This window comes from Leptinotarsa decemlineata, unplaced genomic scaffold (assembly GCF_025532065.1).
Source record: "Leptinotarsa decemlineata unplaced genomic scaffold, Ldec_3_MD MMD2_tig00026314_RagTag_RagTag, whole genome shotgun sequence".
Taxonomy (NCBI): domain Eukaryota; kingdom Metazoa; phylum Arthropoda; class Insecta; order Coleoptera; family Chrysomelidae; genus Leptinotarsa; species Leptinotarsa decemlineata.
The window spans coordinates 9156974-9181610 of record NW_027412684.1 but is presented as its reverse complement, the minus strand read 5'-3'; the positions used below and the strand labels follow the sequence as shown (position 1 = coordinate 9181610).

General features: G+C 33.6%; 1 protein-coding gene across 3 annotated transcripts in view; it reads right to left on the bottom strand.

The window, feature by feature from the left end:
* Positions 1–24318, bottom strand: part of LOC111506098 (dynein axonemal heavy chain 1) — a 290072-nt gene extending 265754 nt beyond the window's left edge. For 2 of the 3 annotated variants that reach the window (XM_074181740.1, XM_074181741.1), the window contains exons 1-8: positions 23989–24317; positions 20626–20733; positions 19454–19617; positions 17710–18030; positions 8607–8742; positions 8411–8543; positions 1972–2186; positions 1444–1611 (exon numbers count right to left, since the gene is read on the bottom strand). In XM_074181740.1, coding sequence (XP_074037841.1) covers positions 1444–1611; positions 1972–2186; positions 8411–8543; positions 8607–8742; positions 17710–18030; positions 19454–19617; positions 20626–20733; positions 23989–24261 — 1518 coding nt within the window. In that variant the 5' untranslated portion in view covers positions 24262–24317. Of the gene's footprint in view, positions 1–1443; positions 1612–1971; positions 2187–8410; positions 8544–8606; positions 8743–17709; positions 18031–19453; positions 19618–20625; positions 20734–23988 lie in introns of all 3 variants that reach the window. The other variant, XM_074181742.1, reaches the window with a different exon arrangement.
* Between the last annotated feature and the right edge of the window lie 319 nt (positions 24319–24637).

Here is a 24637-nt window from a genome sequence, read left to right as displayed (position 1 = left end):
AAAAATCAAACTTGGAAAAAATTAACAGCATCAATGTATAGAATACAAAATTCTCTATCGATCAGTATTAGGAATCACACGTTGAAAAGTAAAACTTCGTTAGTCCTTAGCTCGCACAAGTTTCGACTTCTCAGGGTTGTTCTTCATAGGGGTGGGATAGCTGGTTAACGGAAAAAACATATTCAGACATATACCTAGCACGACACAATAGAATGAATATCAATTGAGATAGGTAGCTACAAAAACTCCTGCCATTATAACGGACAAATCTTTTGAAACAACCTAATATATTCGGGAAGGAAAGGTATTGGTTATCTACTTCTCCATTTCTATAATTAATCTCTGGTAACAATATAGCCCTTTCAATTAAAACCTGGTATATATCTCTAAATTACAATTTTTGAAACAACAAAACTAAACCACCCCAGTCGATTTTGAAGAACGACATAAACGATACTTGTGGTTCGCAAAGATAACCAACGGTTAACCTTTTTCATTTAGCATTTTAGCGGAATTAATTTTTGTTGTTGTTTTATAATTAATTTCATGATTTGTATTTTAGAATTATTAAAATATAAAAGCACCTACAAAAAAGAAGATTAGGCACCCGTTCCAGAAAGATTTTTAAGCTGTCACTTCTGCAAAAAATTAAACTTTTATATATTTCAGATATTGTACAATCCTAATAACTCTATTTGTGGTTTGGTATCTACCTTGAATTGAAGGGGTCATATTTTTAGAAGTGATTAATTTTTGGGAAAAAAAGTTTTTGGCTTTCTACTACTCCATCTTGATACAAAAAAAGAATGAGGGAATCTTCCAAAAAAAGGAAGGAAGTAATCAATTTGCAAATAAGTAACTCTATACATGGATGTGGGATTAAATCAAATAGGTGAATGAATGTCATTTCGATGTCATCAATGACATAAGCAGATCAAGCTTATTCCGTGACATTCAAAATCGTAATTCATGAATGAATTGTGTGTATTTTCTATAATGTTATCCAATTTGGTACTGAAGAGCCTTACGGCAAGTGTCTTGAGGCGAAACATCGATGTATACCAGTGAGGATGACAGTGTTCCATGTAAGTACAATTTGTTACCATTCATTTAAAGTAGAACTCATGTGAATGATATGTGATTTTCATTCCACAACGAATGTTTGAAATACAAACTGAGTAGAGAAAAGTATCTTCTGTATAATTCACTGTTCATTTAGAAGTATTTGTTTCGAAAGAATTTTTTCTTTCGTGTAATTCAATGTTTATATGAAAGTAGCTGTTTCAGGAGGACTTTCTTTCATTTTGTGTCTGGAAGTTATTTCTTTGCATGATCTACACATCCATGTATAGAGTTACTTATTTGCAAATTGATTACTTCCTTCCTTTCTTTGGAAGATTCCCTCATCCTTTTTTTTTGGTATCTACCTATTTTGACCCTTACCTGCATTCTGAATTTGACCAGTTCCATGAATCTGATCAGCTTCGATATTTCATAAGTTTCAAAACTCCTTTCGTTGATATCAAACCATCCTTTGCCCAGATCACCTATACACATTCGAATGTTGTACACGAGGGTCTCCAGCCAAGGCCCTTTCAGTTGTTTGATGGTCTGGAAGTTATCAAAAGTTAGGAATTATCGTTGATTAGTGTTGCCGACAGATGATACACGTGTGTCGTGTATATCTAATAAACAGCCCAGTCTCAAACTCGGACAGAAAATTATATTTCCAATAGTGGAAATGCAATTATGTTTTTCTCAGCATTTCTATTTGAATGCAAATATTTTCCACGTGCGATGATCTCGTTGATTGAAATTTGAATCGAAAAGCAATTGAGCGAAACATTTTATACCAACATTTGTATCGGATGTAGGCGAAGTAGTCAAAGAGGGGTTGTAAATGGGTCAGGTTTTGATGAAATCATACGAATGCTTTATACCATTTGCATATAGGATTTTAAATCAACTTACAACATTTGAAGTCTGTGTTTGAAGAGAATCGAATTCGTCTAGTGTTACGTATTTGGTACCATAATTTGCTGTAAAAAGAGACATCTGCGATGCTTTTATGCATTCTCCGACGACGTAAGACATAGCGAGGTACGTTTCTGGTATCACATAAATGTTATACCAACGAAAGTACTTCCTGACTTCTGCAAAGTTTTCCATTTGAGTATCAATTCTGCCTGGAAAAAAAATCAAAACATTATGACGAGTTGTACACACATACCGGCTGTCAACGAATCTATTAGACGAGTCATAACTTCTACACTATTAGGTGTATCAAAATGAGATTTTGTATAGGTGAATGGTATATAATGAGGAAAGTTTTAACATATTTTTTTGATTTCAGGTCACTTCCGGTTTCACCGGAAATAATAATAATCTTTATTAATCCCAAGAAACAAGAATGTTCATAACAGGAATAAAATTTAAAATAATGAATAAATAAATTATTTCAATATCAAATATCAGTTACATATACAGCACATAAATACAAACACAAATATACATATAATACTAATAATAATAATCTTTATTAATCCCAAGAAACAAGAATGTTTATAACAGGGATAAAATTTAAAATGATGATTAAATAAATTATTTCAATATTAAATATCAGTTACATATGCAGCACATAAATACAAACACAAATATACATATATACATACATATTTACATATATACACACATACATATATAAATATATACATTTTTGACTTATAATGGTAATTAAAAAAAAAGTTATATGGAGATCAGAATTTCAATTAGAGGAAGAAAGCAGAAACTTTTTCAATTCCGATTTGAATTTTGTATTTTGATTCATTTTTAGCTCTGGTTCCAAATGTTTGAATGGGACACCCTATATATTGTACATTTTTGGATTTCTGAGACACTTCTGAATCTGAATATGACATTTTCGAAATTTTCAAGAAATTATAATATTGCAAAAAAGGTAGGTGCATCGCTGTAATTATAAATTGACTAGCCCCGGCATTGCACGGGTGCAATGCTGATACCTACTAAATATAAATTCACCCACCGGAAATAAAAGAGCATGGAGAACAATGATGAAAAGATAATTTTGTTCAATGGACGCTATTTTTACGGAGAAACAGTGATCAAAAGACAACTATATTTTATGAAAGCGAATATATAAATACAAATTTATTCCTATTCACCAATGATGTTTACAAAACTTTTGAGAATGAACAGCAAATTGATCCAATTTATACAGATTTTTCGAAAGCTTTCGATAAAGTTGATCATGACATATTATTTCCAAACCCAACAAATTTGGTATCAACCATGGTTTAATCAATAATTATCTCCAGAATCGTAACTTTGTAGTCAGATATAATGATATTTACTCTGATCCCTATGAAATCAACTCGCGTGTCCCACAGGGATCAAACTTGGGGCCTTTGTTGTTTGTTTTATTTATCAATTATCTAATATGATGTTTACATTTTTCTAATTGGCTAATTTTTGCAGATTATTTGAAATGCTTTAAAGAAATTCAAGCCGTCAGAGATTGTGTTGCACTACAAAAAGACATTAATAGAACATATAATTGGACCGTTGAAAATAAATTATACTTTAATATTGTTAAATGTAATATCGTTACCTTTTCTTTGCGAAAAAACCCTATTGAATTCAGTTACAAAATAGGATATACTTTCCTTAACAGATAAACCGAAGTGTAAGATCTTGGGATAATTTATGATCATACTTTCTGATTCTCGAAACATTTTGATGAAATTTGTAAAAGGGCAAGAAACAAAAAAATTATAAGATCTAGCTATTCGTTTGTGAACGTATTAATTATAAAATATTTTTATATCACACTTGTAAGACCAATATTAGAATTGGATTTGCTCATTTGGAAATCCCAACCATAGATGCATTTAAACAGAATAGAAAAAATACCAAATAGGTTACTATAAAGAAAAGTATTGTTGGACGGATTACTCAAAAATCGAAGGCAGCATTTCAAAATATCATCTCTTAATATTAGACGGGATGTAACACAAATAATGTTTTTATACAAAGTGATAAAACACAATATTACAGGTATAAACATACTCGAATTCATAGATTTTAATATTCCTCAGTATCCTACAAGAAGTCCAATCCTTTTTAAACTACCCAAGGCAAGTAAAAAAATAACTGCTCTGAATCCTCTCTCAACCATGCTTCGCAAAGCAATTGAAATTAATGTTTGAAAAAATTTTGATTTCAGTAATTCCTTCTCAGGTTTCAGATATGATGTTATTAATTATTTATTAGAAATATAAATGTGATCGTAGAAAATAAGTTTGAAAATAAATCTTTCCGTGTATATGTATAGAAGTAAGCTCACACAATTAATTTGTAATAAGAATTTCCATGTAATTAGACTGTTAAGTCTGAATGGAAAATAAAATAAATTATGAAAGTCATTTTTATTGCACATCTACAACATAAAACGGACCTACATACAAAATTTCAGCTCCAAAGATATAGTGGTACGGAGAAATAGTGATGAATAAGTAATTTCCATATGTAAACTCTCCCCTTTTATTTTTATCACCAGGGGGGGCGCCCCGCTTCAAATATTCAAAAATTCTTTCTTATTGCACACCTACCTATAGTATAAAACTAACCTACATACAATTATTTCAGCCTCTGTAAATATAGCGGTACAGAGAGACAGTGATGAACATTTGTTGATCCAATCGCAAATAAATTAGTAACGTTGATTCGTCAAAAAATATTTCTTTCGGAAAGTGCTTAAAAAAAGTAAATAAACTATTATTCATTGCACACTTGACAAAAGTAAATTAATCATTATGAAGTATTTTTATCAGTAATATATAATTTATGTTCTTGTTTTTAATCCAATCGCAAATAAATTAGTATTGTTAGATTCGTCAAAAAATCCTTTTTTCGAAAAGTGCTTGTCAAAATATGACCGCCATTTGAAAAATAATAGTTAGACACGAAAATGTAATTTTGCAAACTTGGTGTATTCATATTTAACATACTAGTCACTAAAACTCAGCGATTGTAATTTTCTATCTGCTGAGGTCCTTAGATAAGTTTACGTCCGATCATGCAATTTGAAAAGTGCAATTTCAAAAGGGACTCTGAAAAAATCTAGTGGGCGTGAAAACTTTCGAAAATGTCATATTCTGATCCAGAATTTTCTCAGAAATTCAAAAATGTTACAATATGCAAATATTCATATTATGTGTTTTCGTCAACCTTTCCAAAGCCTTCGATACGGTGAGTCATCAATTACGTGAACGGAATGTTTTTGCTGATATATCCTAGGTTTCGCGATGATACAGCCATTTTTTACAAAGGTAATTCATGGGATGAACTCAGGGACATAGTTGCATCAGACTTACTACCATTTTGCTGCAATATAATCCAGTCATTTAAAATTAAATTAGGTAAGAATCTCGGAATTCGAGATACCCAGCTGTGTGTCTGTAAATACTTGTATATTGACACCCTAAAATTTATCTCAAAACCTACATATGGTAGGGTGTAAGCAACTATTAAATTTCAAGGTCAAAGGTCACAAAAATCGGTTTTTTGCGCTTTTTTCGGAAATATCTCATTTCCTATGGGTTTTTTGCTATTTGTATTTATTATCAATATTGTAGAATACAAAATTCTCTACAAATTTTGTTTGAAAAAATTTTTTATACGGTGAACCGTTTTCGAGATAGAGGGCGGAGAGTGCGCGGTCACAGCATCACTTCAGGTCAACCGGTGCCTCCGGTCGAAAACGCGCCATATATAGTTGATGAACTATCGATAAATCAATGATTATAAATATTTGTCAATTTTTATTAACTATTATATTATATTTTATCATTTTCTTCATGCATTAAATCTATATCTATTCAATAGTACTGATAACCGTTTACTAAAATAAAAAAATTAGATTATTAGAGAGTGGAACTCAAACCTTATTGGCAGTCTATAATACTCCGAAATCTGTGAAAAGTCTCGATCATCTTCGTTATATGCAATACGTCAAGTCTACAAAACTTAATAAACCTGTGCAGCTTTCAAATATTCCACCAACAAGTGCAGCTGCTCATAAACATTTCAACCGTGTATATTATCAAGTTCAAACTTGGTTAGGACATGATTTGGAACCCAAGGTATGGGGTTGGGCAATGCGAAACGATTTTCTGGAGCCTATCATGACAATTTTACCACCTGCTCCAGAAGATTTGCTAAATACAATTTTCTGCAACTGCAAGAGTGGTTGTGGTTCGCAATGCGGATGCAGGAAAGCGGGCTTGCAATGCTCTTTAGCTTGTGGCCAATGTAATGGGCAAGCTTGTCTCAATGCTCTACCATATCAGAGCGACATTAACGAAGATGGAACCTTTGACCCCGAAATCATGGAAGAACTTGAGACAAATGTCGTTGAAGACGATAATGAAGACCAGTTTGAAATTTACAAGCAGCCAGAAGACGACGATGAAGAGGAAAAAGATGATTAAAATTATAAATTGTAATTTTTGTACCCTTTATTCCGTTTCTTTACTTTCAATAAAAATAAATGTATTCAATGATATTTTTGAATAAAAAGATTAATTCATAATTTATTTGTTCTTTTTCATCATGTAAGAAGTTATAAATATTAATTAGGTTAAAATTCAAATATAATTCCTATATTTTCATTAACAATTCTGCAATTACATGGGCAGGTAAGTGTTGTTAAATAAATTAATACTGAATAAAAAGTGGATAAGTTAGGAAAAAAATGATAAAATATAATATAATAGTTAATAAAAATTGACGAATATTTATTGATAATGAATACAAATAGCAAAAAACCCATAGGAAATGAGATATTTCCAAAAAAAACGCAAAAAACCGATTTTTGTGACCTTTGACCTTGAAATTTAATAGTTGCTTACACCCTACCATATGTAGGTTTTCAGACAACTTTCAGGGTGTCAATATACAAGTATTTACAGACTTACAGCTGGGTATCTCGAATTCCGAGGTGAACTTACCATAATGACTGGACTAATAGGACAACTTCCCCTAACTTCGATAAAATTCAAGTTAACATTCGTTGTCAAATCAGCAATATCTTAAAAATATTTGGGAATACACATAAATACGCATCTCAAGTGGAACATTCATATCCAATGTCTATGCCAAAAGCTGAAATTCATTATCCACAAGTTCAAACTCCTGGCAACCTCACTACCACTAAAGCAAGTAAAAACACTATTATTTCCTAGTAGAGAGCCATCTTTGATATGGTTTATTAGTACAAGTTGGTGGCCTAAAAATTATCTTAAAAAAAGAACCCACTTTTCCATCTGATACTCTCTATGAGGAATGTCATGTATTTGTCGTCTAACAACTCTTTTTCCTAAAAGTAAATATATATTACCACCAAAAACAAAAATTTGAATTACTCACTCATGAATATGATATACGTCAACGAAATCAACATATCACACCACAAATGCAAAAACTAATATCTCAACGTTCATATAAATATTTTGCTTATAAATTATACAACAAACTTCAACATGAAATCAAATTGATTATGAATCCACATCCCTTCAAAAAAGAACTGAAATCTTTCATATATAAAGAACCCCGGAAAAAATTTCGTGAAGTCATTGTTGGTCGACTCGAATGATGAATATTTTTTTTACTCTCTCATCTCTCCTCTCATTCACTACTCGCTAGTATGTAACCTTATGTATTATACGTAATAGGTATAGGTTTATATTTCTCCAATGTGATTTTATCGATATTGTCTTTATCTTTTTTGTCTTTTGTCTTTTATTATATGTATATTTTTTTTAGTATTATTTCATCACTAACAAACACGTTTAGAGATTCTATGATATCTTGTTTATTCATACATGAATCTTATATAATTCACGTAAATTGGCAGGATGAATGAACTTCACTATTATTATTATTCATGCACGATATGTCCAACACGTTCCTTTGATATCTTCAGAGCCTCAGCTATCTCGATCAACTTCACTTTGCGGTCACCCAAAATTATTTTGTGAATATTTTCTGTTTTCGTCGGTAACAGCCTCATTGGGGCGTTTACTGCGTAAATTTTCATGGTGCAAACTATGAATAATGTTTATCAAGCCAAGTCTTGGCTTCAACAGTATTTTTTTCACCAAAAAGCAATTTTTTAGTAACACACGAAATTTCTTTTACACATTTTCTTCAAACTAACAAAAGTTGCTTCACTCAAAATTTTCTATCACACAAACTAATAGTCCGACAGCTGTGAAATCTGTACACTTATTTTTGTAAGGTTAGGGTTAACTGAAAATCATATGGATTCATTACTAGTAACGCCATCTGTGTTACTACGAACTTTTCAGCCCACCTAATATATGATACTTACCCACATTGTCCTTTTTTGGACATTCCCTCTCAGGTAACTTCATATTTTCGTTAACTTTCGGTCTATCAAAAATATTCCTAAATTTCAATTCTCCAATAGTTCTCTGATGGTTGAGCCCAATTTGATTGAGAAGCTGAAATGAATCAATAAATCATCTTTCAGAGATCACATATTCTCATTGTTGTTACATACGCACATTTTGAAAATATTCCGTATAGGATAACTTCTTTCCCAACTTTGCCCCTAGGGCAAGATCAATAATCTTTTTTCGCATGTTTTCTTCCATATAGGGCGTTCCTTTGAGTGACATACAATCCACAAAAAATTCATACCTGTAATAGACATATCGTGTGGGTGTTATTCGAACTCAAAACAGAACTTCTCAAGTTCCTCTGCGGAGATAATCTATCACAAACAACGTGTTAGCGGAGATGGCATGAATATTCATCAACAATATTCTGTACTAATACAAACTTCCCACTCAGATATATACATCATTTGCTGCCGTGAACATTTTCGGAGTTCATTAATCTGGAAAGACTAAAATCAATGACTTTTTATTCTTATGGATAATGAATTTCAAAATTTGACAGAGAATAATTTAAACAATATGGGCATCAGAACTTTCATATACCGTTGATTTGGTAATTATCAGTATAACAGAAAGTACTTTGTTTATAAGAAGGAAATCAGTGAGTCAAGGAAACCTGTATTATGGGGGGTTTCACAAGGATCTACCATTGTACCAGAACGTTTCATATATTCACTGGCCGACTCAAGTAATTAATTGATTCATCAAATAATCAAGTGTTCTCTGATTATACATCTTCCATTTATCCATAATCCACAAAAAGTGAAACAGAATATACTTCATGATCTTGATATTATCGTGTCCAATGTATCACAAATTATGTATCTGTAGAGTAGGGAGGGTGAATGTAGGCCCAGAGCACTTAGGCCACATGTGACCCATTGTACATCCTCCCAAGAGGTTATCTGTAATAAATGACCGTCGGGTCTGAATTGGCGATCCCCATATAAGTACTACTAATGAATATATAATAATCATCTCAGTTTACTCGAACCAGAAAAATTCACCCCCTGTATATGGGATCGTTCAGCCAAAGGTATTTATTTTCTTAATTTAGTTTGGTAGCGTGAGAGTTGCTGCCACCAGATCAGAAAAAGTTTGAAATCCGTCCTGATCCCACGGATTGAGAATTACTAGGCAACTTGGTCAACAGCTGACTTTTTCCTACCTTCTAATCTTCGTGGAGAAATGGCTTGGTTATGCCACCAATTATATCCTCAGAGACTGGATTCGGCCACGGCTTAAATGCGTGGTCTATTAGGGGTTTGAGGGAATGAAATAATATTAGCAAAGTTTTCACAAACCAACTTTATTGATGAGTAAAGTTGGCAGAATAATCGAATTAACAATAGAAAAAAATTAAATGAACAAAAATTAATACTGAACGTTATTTACACTATATAAAAGAAAAAGAAATAAATAATTATAACCATGAGCAAACTATGGGTAAACTACTAAAACAACTGACAGGAGTATTCCTTTGAAAATTGAGGTAACTTCACTCAGGGCATAGATATGCCTTGCCTGAATTATACTAACTATGCTATTAAACCAATTAAAATACAACTCTGAGAAGCTATCAAGAGACCCACTTAATCGCTCCTCTCTGTATAACATAGGAAATTACTATGACCTATAATAACCTAATAAAATGAAAAGGGAACCCGATTCGTAGCTATATTATTATGGTAAATGTTCATTAATACTCTAGGTGCCAAGTCGAAAATATAATCCACATACGCATGCAATAACATCTACACTAAATATCAGAATTGTTTAAAATACGCTCACCAAAATTATCGTAGACGGACTCCCCTGAAAACTCCAACAAAAGCCACTATTTCCCCAAAAACTCTTACCAGGAACTCGAAAAAAATCTCTAAATCACTAAATTCAATAAATCCGCGAATACTACCAAAACCCAATTAGTGTCACTTCTCTAAACAGTGACTTGAAATATCTCAATATTTCAATTCACTCAAAATTTCCTCTAGAATTTCCAGCTACCGTAGGAAATTCAACTGGATTCACCAAATCTCCGCGCACCACTGACTTTACCTCAAATCAACGAAACCTCGATTATTTATCAATTCCAAAACACCTCGCAAAACGGTGACCTGAACTACCTCGTATTTCAGTACCTCCAGAAGTCACTCAGAACTTCGTAGGAAGTCCAACCGACCTACTTCTGAGTTCGTAAGCTCCTGATTTATTGTTATTTTGTAGTTAGTACCTGCATCAAACGATTAAAGGGTAATAAACAAAACTAATTTATTAATAACAAAACACACAACATGTAGAAATCATGGTAAATGTTCAATATATGTCTATCTTCAGATATTACGCATGCGTCTAGACGTCGGCGCATTGAGCCACGTATTCTCTCAAATATTCCTGGAGTCTCTCTCATCGCGAACAGGAGAGAAATCGAGAAAATTGAGATCCGTGGATCGAGGGGGCCAGTTCTGTGGTTCTCCTCGACCTATCCACTGATTTGCATATGTTTCAGTTAAATGCTGACGTGCTACTTGACTAAAATGGGCGGAAGCCCCATCATGTATAAAAAGCTTATCCCTTCTGACGCCCAAAAGAACTTCCTCCAGCAGTACTATGGGTGCACTTCTCTTAAAAATTGAACGTATGCCTCACCATTTAATCGAAGAGGTACAAAATGAGGCCCAATTAAATCATCCCCAATAACTCCGAGCCACACGTTAAGAGAAAACTGTTCTTGATGGTTAGTTTCGACAATAGCGTGAGGGTTTTCATCAGCCCATATGTGGTAATTATGAAAATTAATAATCTTGACCCGAGAAAAACTACATTCGTCTGTGAATTGCTAAATTCAAGACGGTTCGGAAAGTCTCGCGGTAACAGTGCCTGTACTCGTTGCAGATGGTAAGGGTATAAGAGTTGTTCCTTTAAAATTCGAAATACCTTCATCTGATCAACATTTAGATTGAAAGCAATCTTTCCAGTACTGGTAGTAGGTTGTTCTTCAATCAAATCAAGTACAGCTTCCTCAAGCTGTGTTGTTCGTACTTCTCGATGGCGACCACAATCCTGCGTTCTTTTGTGGAATGAACCATATTCTCGTAATCGTTGATGAAGTCGAGCAAATATTTAATGTGAAGGATGCTGCCGTTGAGGATACATTTCAACATATCTTCTAGAAGCTTCTAACTCATTCCCCTGCGACAGACCGTGAACGTAATGCATATCAGCCATTTCCTCATTTGTGTATGCCATTTTAATAACAAGTGAATTATTAAAATAACAAATTAAGAACAGAACAACAACTCACAATTAGTATTAATGCAATTTCGAAAATTCACAAACTGACGGCGTCATACCAATTCAATTGTCACTATCACTAATAGCGACCTACTAGATAGATTAGTTTCGTATTTTCGCATTTATGACGATGTATCTCTGTAGTTGTTGTTGGGCAAAAAACCCAAGAGACATTTTTTGTTTAGAATGAAACAGGCTATCGAAAATAAATTTTTAAATGGTAAAAAAATAATAAGACAAAAAGTTACATCGGAAATAAATTTTAGGGGTTGCGTTTTCCACCCCTTACAACCATGGGGTAAACCAAATAAATGTCTAGCTAAGTGTTATACAAATTTTATGTACCCCCTTTAAGGGGCTGTATCTTAACAAGGGATGCTTCAATGAAATTTCTTTATATGAAAGATCGTATCTTTTTTTCGATGAGAAATCACCTCCTTGAATGTTTTACACTTATTTAGTTACACCCTGTATGTCTGTAATTACAAATGACTCATCGTCCAATATTGTTAACACAGATTTTGTTTCATTCAATGCATTTCGTTTTACTGCTCCAATAAACATTGAATGCTTACAATAACTATAACTATAAATATAAAATAAGAGAAATAACACAACAGATAAATAACTTAAACAGACTGTATTGTTTATAGGTAATTCTGATGCCTCTTCCATTCCTGCATTTATCAATGCATAGAAAATTACTCAATATCTCTCAATTGAAATGAAACAATGAATTATTTCTTCGTGTTGTGTTTCTTTATTTAAGAAAATATTATTACGATATCGTGGCTTGAATATTGATTTCCAATATTTCGAGTACAATAGACTGATAGATTTTACTATTTTTGCCTCTATTCTAATTTTACTGTTTTGAATAAAATAAAATGATACTGCGAAGCAATCAGCAAAATTTATTGCTTTTTTTTATCTGTCATACAACTGACTTTTTTACCAACCATACAATTTTACCAACTATACAACACAAAACTAAACTACAATCAGTAGATAACGACAGTATGATTCAGAAATTATTATTTCAGCTTTCTATTTTAACACCTTCTCTTAATAATTACTGAATCATTGGGTCAAATTAACAATATAAAAGTAATTCAACAAAAGGACAAATACATAAAGTTATTCCGGAATACCACACATCAATGTATTCCTGAATCTTTGAAATTTGTTTACATCCAAAGGTTTTGTGAATATATCAGCAGTTTGCATGTCAGTTGAACAATACAAAATACTTATTAAACCTTCTTTGATTTTCTCATTCATGAAATGAAACCTAACGTCTATGTGCTTAGAACGTTTATTGCACTGATTATTCTCAATTATTTTTATAGCACTTTGATTATCCACGTTCAATTTTATTCTCACTTCAACATTTGTGAGTTCTTCAATTAAATGTTTCAAATATACCAGTTCCTTGACACACTCTGCAGCAGCAATGTATTCTGCTTCAGTACTGGATAGTGATACTATTGGCTGTTTTCTTGAACACCAAGAAATAGGACCACCACAAAACATGATTACATAGCCTGAGGTGCTTTTTCGTGTTTCAGTGTCACCCGCAAAGTCACTGTCACTGTAAGCAGTTATTTCATTTATTCCATATGTTGCGCAATATGCAATACCTAGATTTTTTTTTCCTTTCAGGTATCGGAGCACTCTCTTCATATTGGATATATCTTTATTTGTTGGATTTTCCATTCTTCTACTTCCATATCCCACAGCATATGAGATGTCAGGGCGAGTTTTGTTTGAAAGGTAAAGCAAACTTCCTATTAAGTTTCGGTAGGGAAAGTTTGTGTTAAATACACTCTCGTCTTTTGTATCAGTCGCTAGAGGTGTTTTAGCCGGTTTCGCATTTTCCATATCAAATGATTTCAAAACATTATTTACATAATTTTCTTGACTTATGATTATTGAATCTGCTTTCTTTTCAATTTCTAGACCAAGAAAGAATTTCGGATTATCTTCTGAAACAGTTTCGAATTTTTTGTCTAAGTTTTTCAAGAGATCATTCATTTCTTCTTCATTCTGTCCGATCAATATTCCATCGTCCACGTATATGGCAAGCATAAGTGAACCGGTATCATTTAAAAATATGCAGTTCTCACTTTTGAGAATGCGAAGCCCGTTTAGTCTCAAAAAATTGGTAAAAGTTTTATTCCACTCTAAGGGGGCCTGTTTTAGGCCATAAAGGGATTTTTTGAGTTTGCATACCTTGTTTTCTTCGGAATAGCCTTCTGGTATCTTCATATAGATCTCTTCAGACAATTCTCCATAGAGAAATGCAGTTTTTACATCAAATTTTTTGATAATATAGTTGTGAGCTGCTAATGCAAATAAAATTCTCGAAGAGCTCATATTTACCACGGGACTGAATGTTTCTTTGTAATCCAGACCATATTTTTGCTCACAGCCTCGTACAACAAGTCTCGCTTTGTATCTTCCATTTTCTTTTACTTTGAAAACCCATTTACTCGACAAAATCTTCTTATCTTTCACTTCATGTTCATTCACGAACACCCATGTGTTGTTTTTCTTTAGTGATTCTTTTTCGTCTTCTATTGCTTTCAACCATTTGTCTTTTTCTTCACTATTTATTGCTTCTTCATAAGTTAAAAGTACATAATCATCGTATTTTTTTGGTGCTCTTACATCTCTTCCTCTGACAGTTGTTTGGCCTTCTCTGAATCTTAACATTTCATTGTTTTCATAAAATTCTTCTTCAGTCTTTTTCTTCTCTATTTTCTGGGTCCGATTCGTTTTCTGATTCCAAATCGTTATTCTCATTTGCTGGTATTTCTGGATCTGTCAGTTTCTTACATTCATCATCTACCCATTCTATATTTATTTTTGATACATCCTTTTTATCCAGTAAGTTGCTATCAATCTTGTCTTCAAAAATAACATCTCTATGTATAATTATTTTACCTTTTTCATTGTCCCACAAACGGTATCCTGTTGGGGAATATCCAATGAAAATATATTGTTTACTCCTTGCGTCCAGTTTCTTTAAATAACCAAGTACCTTTGCATGTGCTTTACACCCAAATAAGTGCAGATCTGACAAATTTCGTACTTTATTAGTCCATTTTTCAGCTGGTGTTACATTTATCGTTTCAGTTGGACATCTATTCAGCAGATAAACAGCAAATCTCACAGCTTCGCCCCAAAAACCTTCATCAAGGCCAGAGTCAAAGATTAACGCTCTCGCCTTTTCCATAATTGTTCTATTTAATCTCTCTGCTTTTCCATTCAGCTGAGGAGAGTGGGGTATTGTGGTGTCCATGATGATTCCCTTACATTTGTACCAATTTTTGAGGTCTGAGTCAAGATATTCACCTCCATTATCACTTCTTATTTTTGATACTTTAAGATTATGGTAAACTTCTACTTCAAGTACATATAGTTTCAGATAATCTGAAACTTCACACTTATTTTTCAATAAGTAAACCATAGTGAAGTCGGTAAAGTCATCTAAGAAGGTTAAAATGTACCTTTTATTATCCCAAGTAACAGGATCAATAGGTCCACACAAATCCGTATGAATTATTTCAAGTGGTCTCATTGCTCTTGATCTGATTTTGTTGAATGGTCGTGTTTGTTTTGCTTCCAAACATGTTTTACATGGTTTCCTTATTTTTTCACAGTCTGCTTTAATAATATCTATCCCTGTAGAAAGATCCAAAAGTTTTTTAATATTAATAATACTTAAATGACCCAATTTTCGGTGCCATAGTTCAGCATTTTCTTCTTTCTCAGTAAATAAACTTTCTGAATTATTGTCCAAATTCACTACGTAAAGTCCATTTTCTTTTTTCTGTCCTTCAAGAATTTTTTTGTTGTTTTTTATTATGGTTACTTTTTCCTTTTCGAATATTACTTTCCCTTCCTTTTCAGTGATTGCGTTGATTGAAATAAGGTTTTTACTTAGTTCTGGGATGTAAAGAACATCATTTAAAACACAGTCATTTCCTTCAATGGAGCCAATACCAAAACTTTTCATATCTTCACCTTTTTTAGCAACTAATATTTTGGATGTAGTTTCTTCCAAATCATTGAATATTTTTATATCATTACACATGTGACTTGACGACCCTGAATCTACCACAAAATTTTTCAATGTTTCTATTGTTTTTATTTCGCCTTCTGTCAAAAATGCAACTTTTCTGTCATCTTTCCTTTTTCGAAAAAAACAATCTTCTTCAACATGATTGCAAAGTGCCCAAAATCATTACATTTTTAACATTTCACCTTTTCTGTGGTTCTTGTTCTGTAATTGTGTGATTTATATCCTCCTTTCTTTTCTTCATAGGTTTTGAACGCAACTGCCCCTTCTTCTTCGTTATTTTTACTTCTGGCTTCTTCAGCAATCAGTCTTGATGTTAGTTTTGTGAGTGTTCTATCTGAGCTCGGAGAAGAGTCCCAAGCAGTGTTGAAATATTTGAAACGTTCTGGTAGCGTTGATAAAATTTTAGACATTATCATTTCATCGTCAATGTTTTGTTTCAAATTCTTGAGTCGGTATGCCAAGTTTTCAATTTTGCTTATATGAAGTGAAATGTCTGAACCCTTTGTATAGGAGAAGTTGAAGAATTCTCGTAGAAGGGTGCATTTCTGATCTTCTGAGTCCTTTTCATAGATGTTGTGTAGTTTTTGATACATTTCATATGATGTTTTGCAGTTTAATATATGCATTAATATTTTTTATCGACTGTTGTGATTATTACTCTTTGACCTTTGGCGTCCTTTTTCATCCAATCAGCTTTTTTTTCTGCATCGGTAATATTTTCTGCCAATAATTCTCCATTAACTATTTCCCAAATGCCTTGTGACTTGAAGATTACTGTAGTTTGAAATTTCCATAATTGAAATGATTCACCATCACTCAGTTTTTCAATCGATGACAACTCTTCCATTGTCGTGTTGTTGGCGGCCATTTTTCGAGATGATATTTCTTACTTTTTGTCGTTTTTTACGTTTTAGTTTTTCAGATCGCTTCCACTATTTACTTTTGGAGCATCTGGGCCCATAACCTGATAGATTTTACTATTTTTGCCTCTATTCTAATTTTACTGTTTTGAATAAAATAAAATGATACTGCGAAGCAATCAGCAAAATTTATTACCTTTTTTTATCTGTCATACAACTGACTTTTTTACCAACCATACAATTTTACCAACTATACAACACAAAACTAAACTACAATCAGTAGATAACGACAGTATGATTCAGAAATTATTATTTCAGCTTTCTATTTTAACATAGACTGAATAAAAATTAAAGGAACGGGTAGATTGATTAACGTGAAAACAACATATTATCCAATAAACGATTTACGACTTTTTCAAAATTTCAGGGTTGACTAATGTATTTTCGACATTTTTCCAAACACAACTGATTTTTGAATATCCTGCCCGTTTTTCACTTCGTGAAAACAAATCAAGTACTTACCTATATATTGAATTTCATATACAATCAACGCAGTTATGATGATATTTATTATTGTGAAATCACAGGTCCGTATTTAAAAAATTATGAAGGGTATCCTAAGTAAACGAAACGACGTATGAAAAATTAAATGTGTACATATGATAGCCTTCATGAAGTTGAATAAAAAAATATTCCTGATTTTTTCACATGTTGTACATTAAAGACACCGGAGCGGATAAATTAAAATCAACGATTTCATTATTTTTTCGATTATTTCGAAAACAGCTCACGGTAGTCTGGATTTCTAATTCTAATTCCATTGCATTCTGAAAAGTACATTTTTTGTCTAATTTATCTAACATCGTATATTCTACCGTTACCAAGATAGCAATACTGTGCAACTACATTTTTGCCACCTGTCAATTTTAACAAAAACCACGGAATTGAAATAGTTCAACTTATTTACCTTATCAAGTTCTCCGTATCGAATCTCAAATTCAACGCTGCTCTTATCCTGTTTGCAAAGTTAACAGGATCTTCTGCGTCGAACATCACGAACAGTCTTGGCAGTCGAAAAGTCCTTTGCAGACCGTCCAAAGTTAGGACCGTCCACAATTTCGGTTCTGGATCATATTCAGCCACGGCAACATTTACCCACGAATAATATTCTTCTGTAGTTGTTGTCGTTGAATTGATGATGTCGACCGGTGTGGGAACAAAAGCTTTTCCAGGGAGCGGGTGTCTAACGTTATCAATAACGCCATGGTCCAGCCAGTTCTCGGGTGTCCTGTGGAGTAGGATATGTAATGTTTGAAATTGGTTGGACAATGTTTCATGGTGAATTTCACTAGCTCGGATTTCCAAATCATATCATTCAAATATATGCAGGAACAAATAAAATTAGAATGAATAGGTAATACAGAATACAGAAACAGAGACCTTTCTGAAGCACATCAACAGCTTTAAAATATATTTTTTCGTTAAACAGCTGTCGCACCTCTACGAACGACAACCCTCAGAAGTTGAAACTTGTGCGAGCTAAGAAGTAATGAGGTCTTACCTTTCAACGTGTGATTCCTAACACGGGTTGGACAATAGCAAGTGAAAATCGATCGTTCAGCCTGTGGCTTGAACCACCGACTCACACATCGGTCGATTGAGAGAGTGAACAAAGCACTCACGCCCGGCTACCAACGTACCTTCCATCACCTTCACAATAAAGGAGAAAGTCCACAACGAATTGCTATTGTTAAACGTATTGGTGAAGAAGACCGACTCTAAGTGAGACAGATAGTATCTGAATCATGAATACAACCACGATGAATAGACCAGAAGAGGAATCATCAATAGTCTCTAGTGGATTGTACTTTAGGGCTGTGTAATACGAAGGATGGTCATGAGAATAAACTAGGCAAAATCAAAAAAGATTTTCAACGGAATGGTTACTCCAAAGTGATGGTGGAACAGACTAGAACTAGACTAGAACAGACTAGAAGACAAAACGTCACAACTAGTGCTTGTACTTCCCTACGCCAGAGGATTGGTGGAAAGGATAAGAGTCCATGTACAACATCAGAACCTGCATCAAATCCGGAAACACCATTTGTAGGAGCCTCACAAAAACCAGTCCACCAAACGCGAACTGCTATTCTAAGAATTGCATTTATCAGATAACCTGTAAGTGCTGTAAATCCTATATCAGTGAAACTAAGAGGCCATTGAAAATTTGTATTGCCGAGCACAAGAGAAACACGCATAGAGGAGAAACCAGCAAATCGAGAGTGGTAGAGCATGTTTGGACTCATCAATATAAAATCAATTGCTTCCTAGCTGAGATCATCCACAGGGAGGAATACTGGTTTGAAAGGAAGTTCAAAGAAGCTGCATATATGTTGTTCAATGATGCATTCAGCCAAGCTAGCGTAGAGATACGCAATGTATGGATACCTGTGATCAAGCTGAAAACGATCAACTCCCGTCAAACGGCCACCTCCCACTAAACCGATGAAGCGTAGAGAGGAAATAGGGGATAGGTGAAAGCACTCGAATTACCTATAAATAGTCAGATGTGGGAGGAATAGGTCCAGTCATCACCGAAGTCGATTGTGGATACTAACAATGGATACTAACAATAAAAACAATAGAACCGTTTTGAAACTCATCACGGAACGATGGATACAAAAGTACTAATCTGAACATACTAGCCTCACCTTATATCAAAATCTTCGTTATCGAACAATTCCAGCGGTAAGAAACTTATCCAGTTAATTTGTCCAGATTTTTCGTTTTTTACATGCTCAGTCAATACTTCAGTTGGAAGCAAATCCCTCGTAGTGATTCCTGCATTCATCAGAACGTCTTCCAAATATTGGCTCTGTAAGAAAACGGCATGAAGGAACCAGATTTTTCTTAAAATAATCAATTATTTATTCTCAAGAAACTACAATGTTCTTTCTATACAAAAATGTATACAAAAAATATTTATCTACATTGCATTGAAACGAGTCATTATAAATCGTTTATTTGATATTGAGACCGTAGAAAAATCGTGGAACACTATAATAATGATTAGGTATCATACATAAACATACGACATACGACGTCTGTTAAAAAAATAAGGTGAATTTTCAAATTTCGCATGTTATGTAGAAATATTTTCTCTAATTTACTCTAATATTCATAGCACTATATCATCCCTATCTTAAAGCAAACAATTTCTTCCTCGATTTTATGGGTTTATACATTTTAATTGGTTACTTTGTAGTAGGGCTTATAGAGCCCCAGTTTATTTTTGAATTGTTTTAATACTTTCAAAGTTATCAATGTTGGAGCCTCCAATACGAAATCAAAAAACAAAGTTTAGGATAATTGAAAAATAAATTTTATGGTGTCAACGGCATCGACTACTTTGATCATTAGCCTCGTGTTCTGGGTAAGCAATGTTGATAAATACCCAAGCCACCTAGAATGCATCATGGCTGCTCACAATCCGTGAAGTTGTAGAATCATTCCAACTTCAACTAGATAAATTCTTTCGAGAAAAATATTTTGTCGAGGTACAGATGGAAGTCACGACCTCTCGATCGTGAGTCGGGCACTAATTCACCTGTTCAAAAATATATAATTTCAGTTATGTATGCTATGTTATACGAAATTTTGAACAAAATTTCATATTATGAAAAAATGCGATAGTTATTTCTTCAAAATTTTTGAAAATCAATTTCTAAATATTCTGTAACATAAGTTTTTATAGTATTTTTTGGGTAAACAATGTTTTGAATGAAAATATACGGTAATTTCTAAAAATATTAATTTCTATTTCCTGAATACAATTACTGCTCATGTATTTTTAGGTTATCCTGAAGGCAATGAAGAACCTTACCTGATACTCTCGTCTTCGTCTTTCAATGGCAACATTTCTGGGAAGTGTTTTCGGTATCACTTCGTGCTGAAGTTGTACTTTGGGTTTGAATGTATCGACTGGAAAACTCTGTGGAATGAAAAGTAAAAGATTTTTTGAAACTTTTCGAATAATCGGCAAAGATAAATTGAGCGAGACAGTCAATTATCGAAGCATTTCTGTCTGTTGGGATTGTACCAGAAGCACAAGTGACCACAAAGAGTAACAAGAGAAATGGTTGATTTGACAATTGGATTGAATCAGCCAAAGACTTCAAAGAAGTGCAAGATGACATCATAGAAATCTATTATGAAGTCAGACTTTAAGAGAGACGCAGTAAGCGAAATTGAACACGAGTAAGAAAAGATCAACAAACGGGTCTTGAAAAAGGTTAACAAAAATTGAATGAAGAGGTGAACAGCTGGAGTTCAACTCCAGCTAAACCAACCATCGCCTCTTCTCTTGCTCAGGGTTCACCGATTTTAATGAAGACAGTTTCTCTAGGAGCATCAGCTGCACCAACGCAAGAGGGAATCCCGAAGCTCCCGACCTAATGTATAAAGTTAAAATAATTGTAATAAAAGAGCCCAAGCGGGGATTTCGAGATTTATCAAAACGCGGCAGATTAATATGCAGGGGGATACCTTGTACCCAGTTATGTACCTCCACCAAATATGAGCCCCATATATGAGGCCGCCTGTGAGGGATAAAGGATCAGATTAGTAAAAAAAAATTGATCAGAAATTCTCGAGCGCGTCAGATTGAGGTAGGGTGAGTTAAGTACCTGCTGAAAAGTGTATATTCCAGTAATCTGACAATTTGAGAGTGACGTAAAGAAACGGGAGGGCAGCAAAGTTGTAAAAAAATAACGTCATTTCGACATTCTCGAGCGTAGCTAATCTTTTTTTTTATATTGAAGGAAATAATTCAAGGATAACGAAAAATATATAATCTGACGATTTCCGCAAGCCGAAATAACAAAAATTCGTCGATAAAATTTAATGCGTGCAGCTATGTGATACCTATATTTCCCTCTCCGAGTTTCTATTCCTCTATTCTCTATTCACTTTTTCTCTATCTATTACTCCCTCACTCCGTCCCCACTCTGAATTATGTTGCCATCAAAGCTGATCACAGAGACTCGTTCGTGATGAAGACGAAGATGATGATTAATTAATCAATTAATTGATGGATGTATCCGTTACTACGTGGTAGGAAATCATAATGAAGAAAAGAGAAATTAAACTTTCTATGTTTTTCACCACTTTTATTTGTAACTAACGTTACTATAAGTCCTATAAGGACATTTTCAAACTTATACAATATATAAGTTTGAAAATGTCTTGATAGGACGAAACTGCAGTAACGTTAGTTACAAATGAAAGTGGTAAAAAACATAGAAAGTTTCATTTCTCTTTTCTTCATTGATTAATTAATTGATTATAAAAAATTAAATTATTTTGAGCATTTTTTTAAAATTATTTTCTTATAAATACAAGTATTCTACTTAAAAAACATACACTTATTCATTTGCATGCTATTTCCTGAGCTTTTCAATTATTCAAGTTCAATGAATTTTAAAAAAAAATATTGTTTTTGTCAGATTAAGCGAATCCCTCTAGATGATCGTCAGATTATGAGACAGCACGTCTGAAACATAAAGATGAACCATATATATATCTTAATCTGATGCGCTTGAGTATTTTAAAATCGCGAATTTTTTTTGCACATCAAAATAATGACCGCGAGTTTGCGTCAGATCGAAATCGTCAGATTATTGAATGAGAGCTTTCTTTTGTTGCATCTAACACCCCCTCAGATAATCTGACGCGCTCGATTAAATTTTTTTTCTTTCCACTTTTAACCCTTACGTTCAACCACCCACATCATGCAAACGATCAGATTAACATACCAACATTATTAAAAATACGTAGGACATTGATGCTATCAATAACTGACGCGCTCGAGTATGTCCATGGAACAGTATTTTTTTTACATATTTAAAAATCTATAGCCGCTTCCCCCACCGATGAAAAGGTATATATTATTTAACATTTTTTTCTTCTCATCATCTAAGCTTTGCAACCTAATATGTCTCAATGACGCTCGAGTGAATCTCCATTTTGCATTGTGGGTTCCCTGCTATTGTGAACGATCTGGAATTGTAACAAGAACAAACATATAGGAAAACTGAAGCAGATATCAATAGTTGAAAAAACTTTGGAACAGTACAAGGTTTATATTGAGAAATATCAGATCAAGCAAGTTTAGGTTAGGCCAGGTTAGCACACAGCCATCAATGTTGCATTTGAGGCTGCGCTGGAATTTAGTAATGGGAAAAATGTTATTCAAACAATCTCCAAATTGAGTCAATCATACGGAAAATAGTATTTTCTTAAGAGAAGATAACGTCACAAAACTAAGGCATCTACAGATGACGTGTTGAAAAGGACAAAACTCTCAAAGTATACAAAAAAGAGATCCACCTAACGGAGAGTGAAAAGAAGACTTTCTCAGATCTAAACATAGTAGTTCATGGATGCGCGTTTCGAGGATATATGACAAATATATCCAATAACATCCAACAAATGCCCGAGAGAAGAAAGCAAAGACTATCTGCTTACTAAGGTTGAAAAGAGTAAAAATTGATTCTGGCGAGTATGAGAATATAGGTGTCAGAACCCACGCTCCAAAGTGAATAAATTTGACTATCCATACGAGCCTCAACTGTGGGACTTGATTCTGAATCGTTCAATCTACTGACCATGGATGCGATGAAAACGACTTAGAAAAAAGATATTAATATGGATGAGATAAAAAACTGGCTCCATATTGGCAGTAAGTATCAGAGTATGTCACGGTTGTGAAGACCTAATGGCTTCAGTGGGATTATTGTATCGCAAATGGAAGAGCCCAGACAAGGAAACGAAAGTGAGCCAAATGGTCATTCTGAAAGTACTAGATGAAAATGTGCTAGATCCAACAAGACTAAATTTTTGCTGCTTAACTGTCTCTCCCAACTTGAGGAATGGTACAAATGATTGTACTCAGAAGATAGGTCCTACGAGTTTGTTGAAGAAATCAGAGAACGTGGAAATGTCATGAATTTACGAGACAACGCCTACGAACAACGAACAATTGGATGAAAAGGCGTTGAGTGAGGAAATACAGAATTTGCTTCAAGTTGCAAAAGAAATTCAAAGGCTTTACTTGATGACTAAGAAAATGTCAAAGAGCAAACCAATAACGGTCACATAGAAAACTGGCTTCCCGGAGTAGTAAAGATCCTCTCAATTAGTTTTATGTATAATGAAAAATAATTGTCAAGCTTCAATATAAACTCACAATTCGTTTATCCTCCTCGAAAGTCATCCATCTTTCGGCGGGGGCCAGAAAAGCTCTCCTACAGGGAGCGGTCAATTGTCTAATGATGGGAGTATGTTTTTCGGTTTTCATTTGCCATATTAGTTTGCTTTTCCTGAATGCTCCGTTCAGATCATACTTGTTTCTGTAATTGACGTCCGAATCGGTCAACAGTTCCGCATAGTAGCCCCTTGTGGGAAAGGCAAGCCTTTTTTTCTTCACTTGTGGTTCTTTTTTATCTTTTTTCTCTTCCATTATCTTTCAACTGATGAAAGTTTTTGACAATTTTAATTGTCAAAAATATTTTGCGAGAAAATTCACAGCCTCCTCGAGGAGTTTTTATTGTCTTATTATTGTAAATATAAAGAAGGGAGAGAAATTGAGTTTAGCCTGTGAAAATATTAAAATTGAAAAATATGGTAGGTATAGAAAGTGTATAGCAAATGAAAAAAGGGAGGAGAGAAATATATAATTTTTTTTGAGGAAGTTGACCAAAACTGGCATTTCTTCTTATCATTTTGAAACGGTATTTATTCATTTGTTTTGAAATAGATGCTGTTTGAATAATTGAATTTAAGACATCGCATTGCAAGTAAACGAAAGAAATATACCTATAGATTATATACATTGC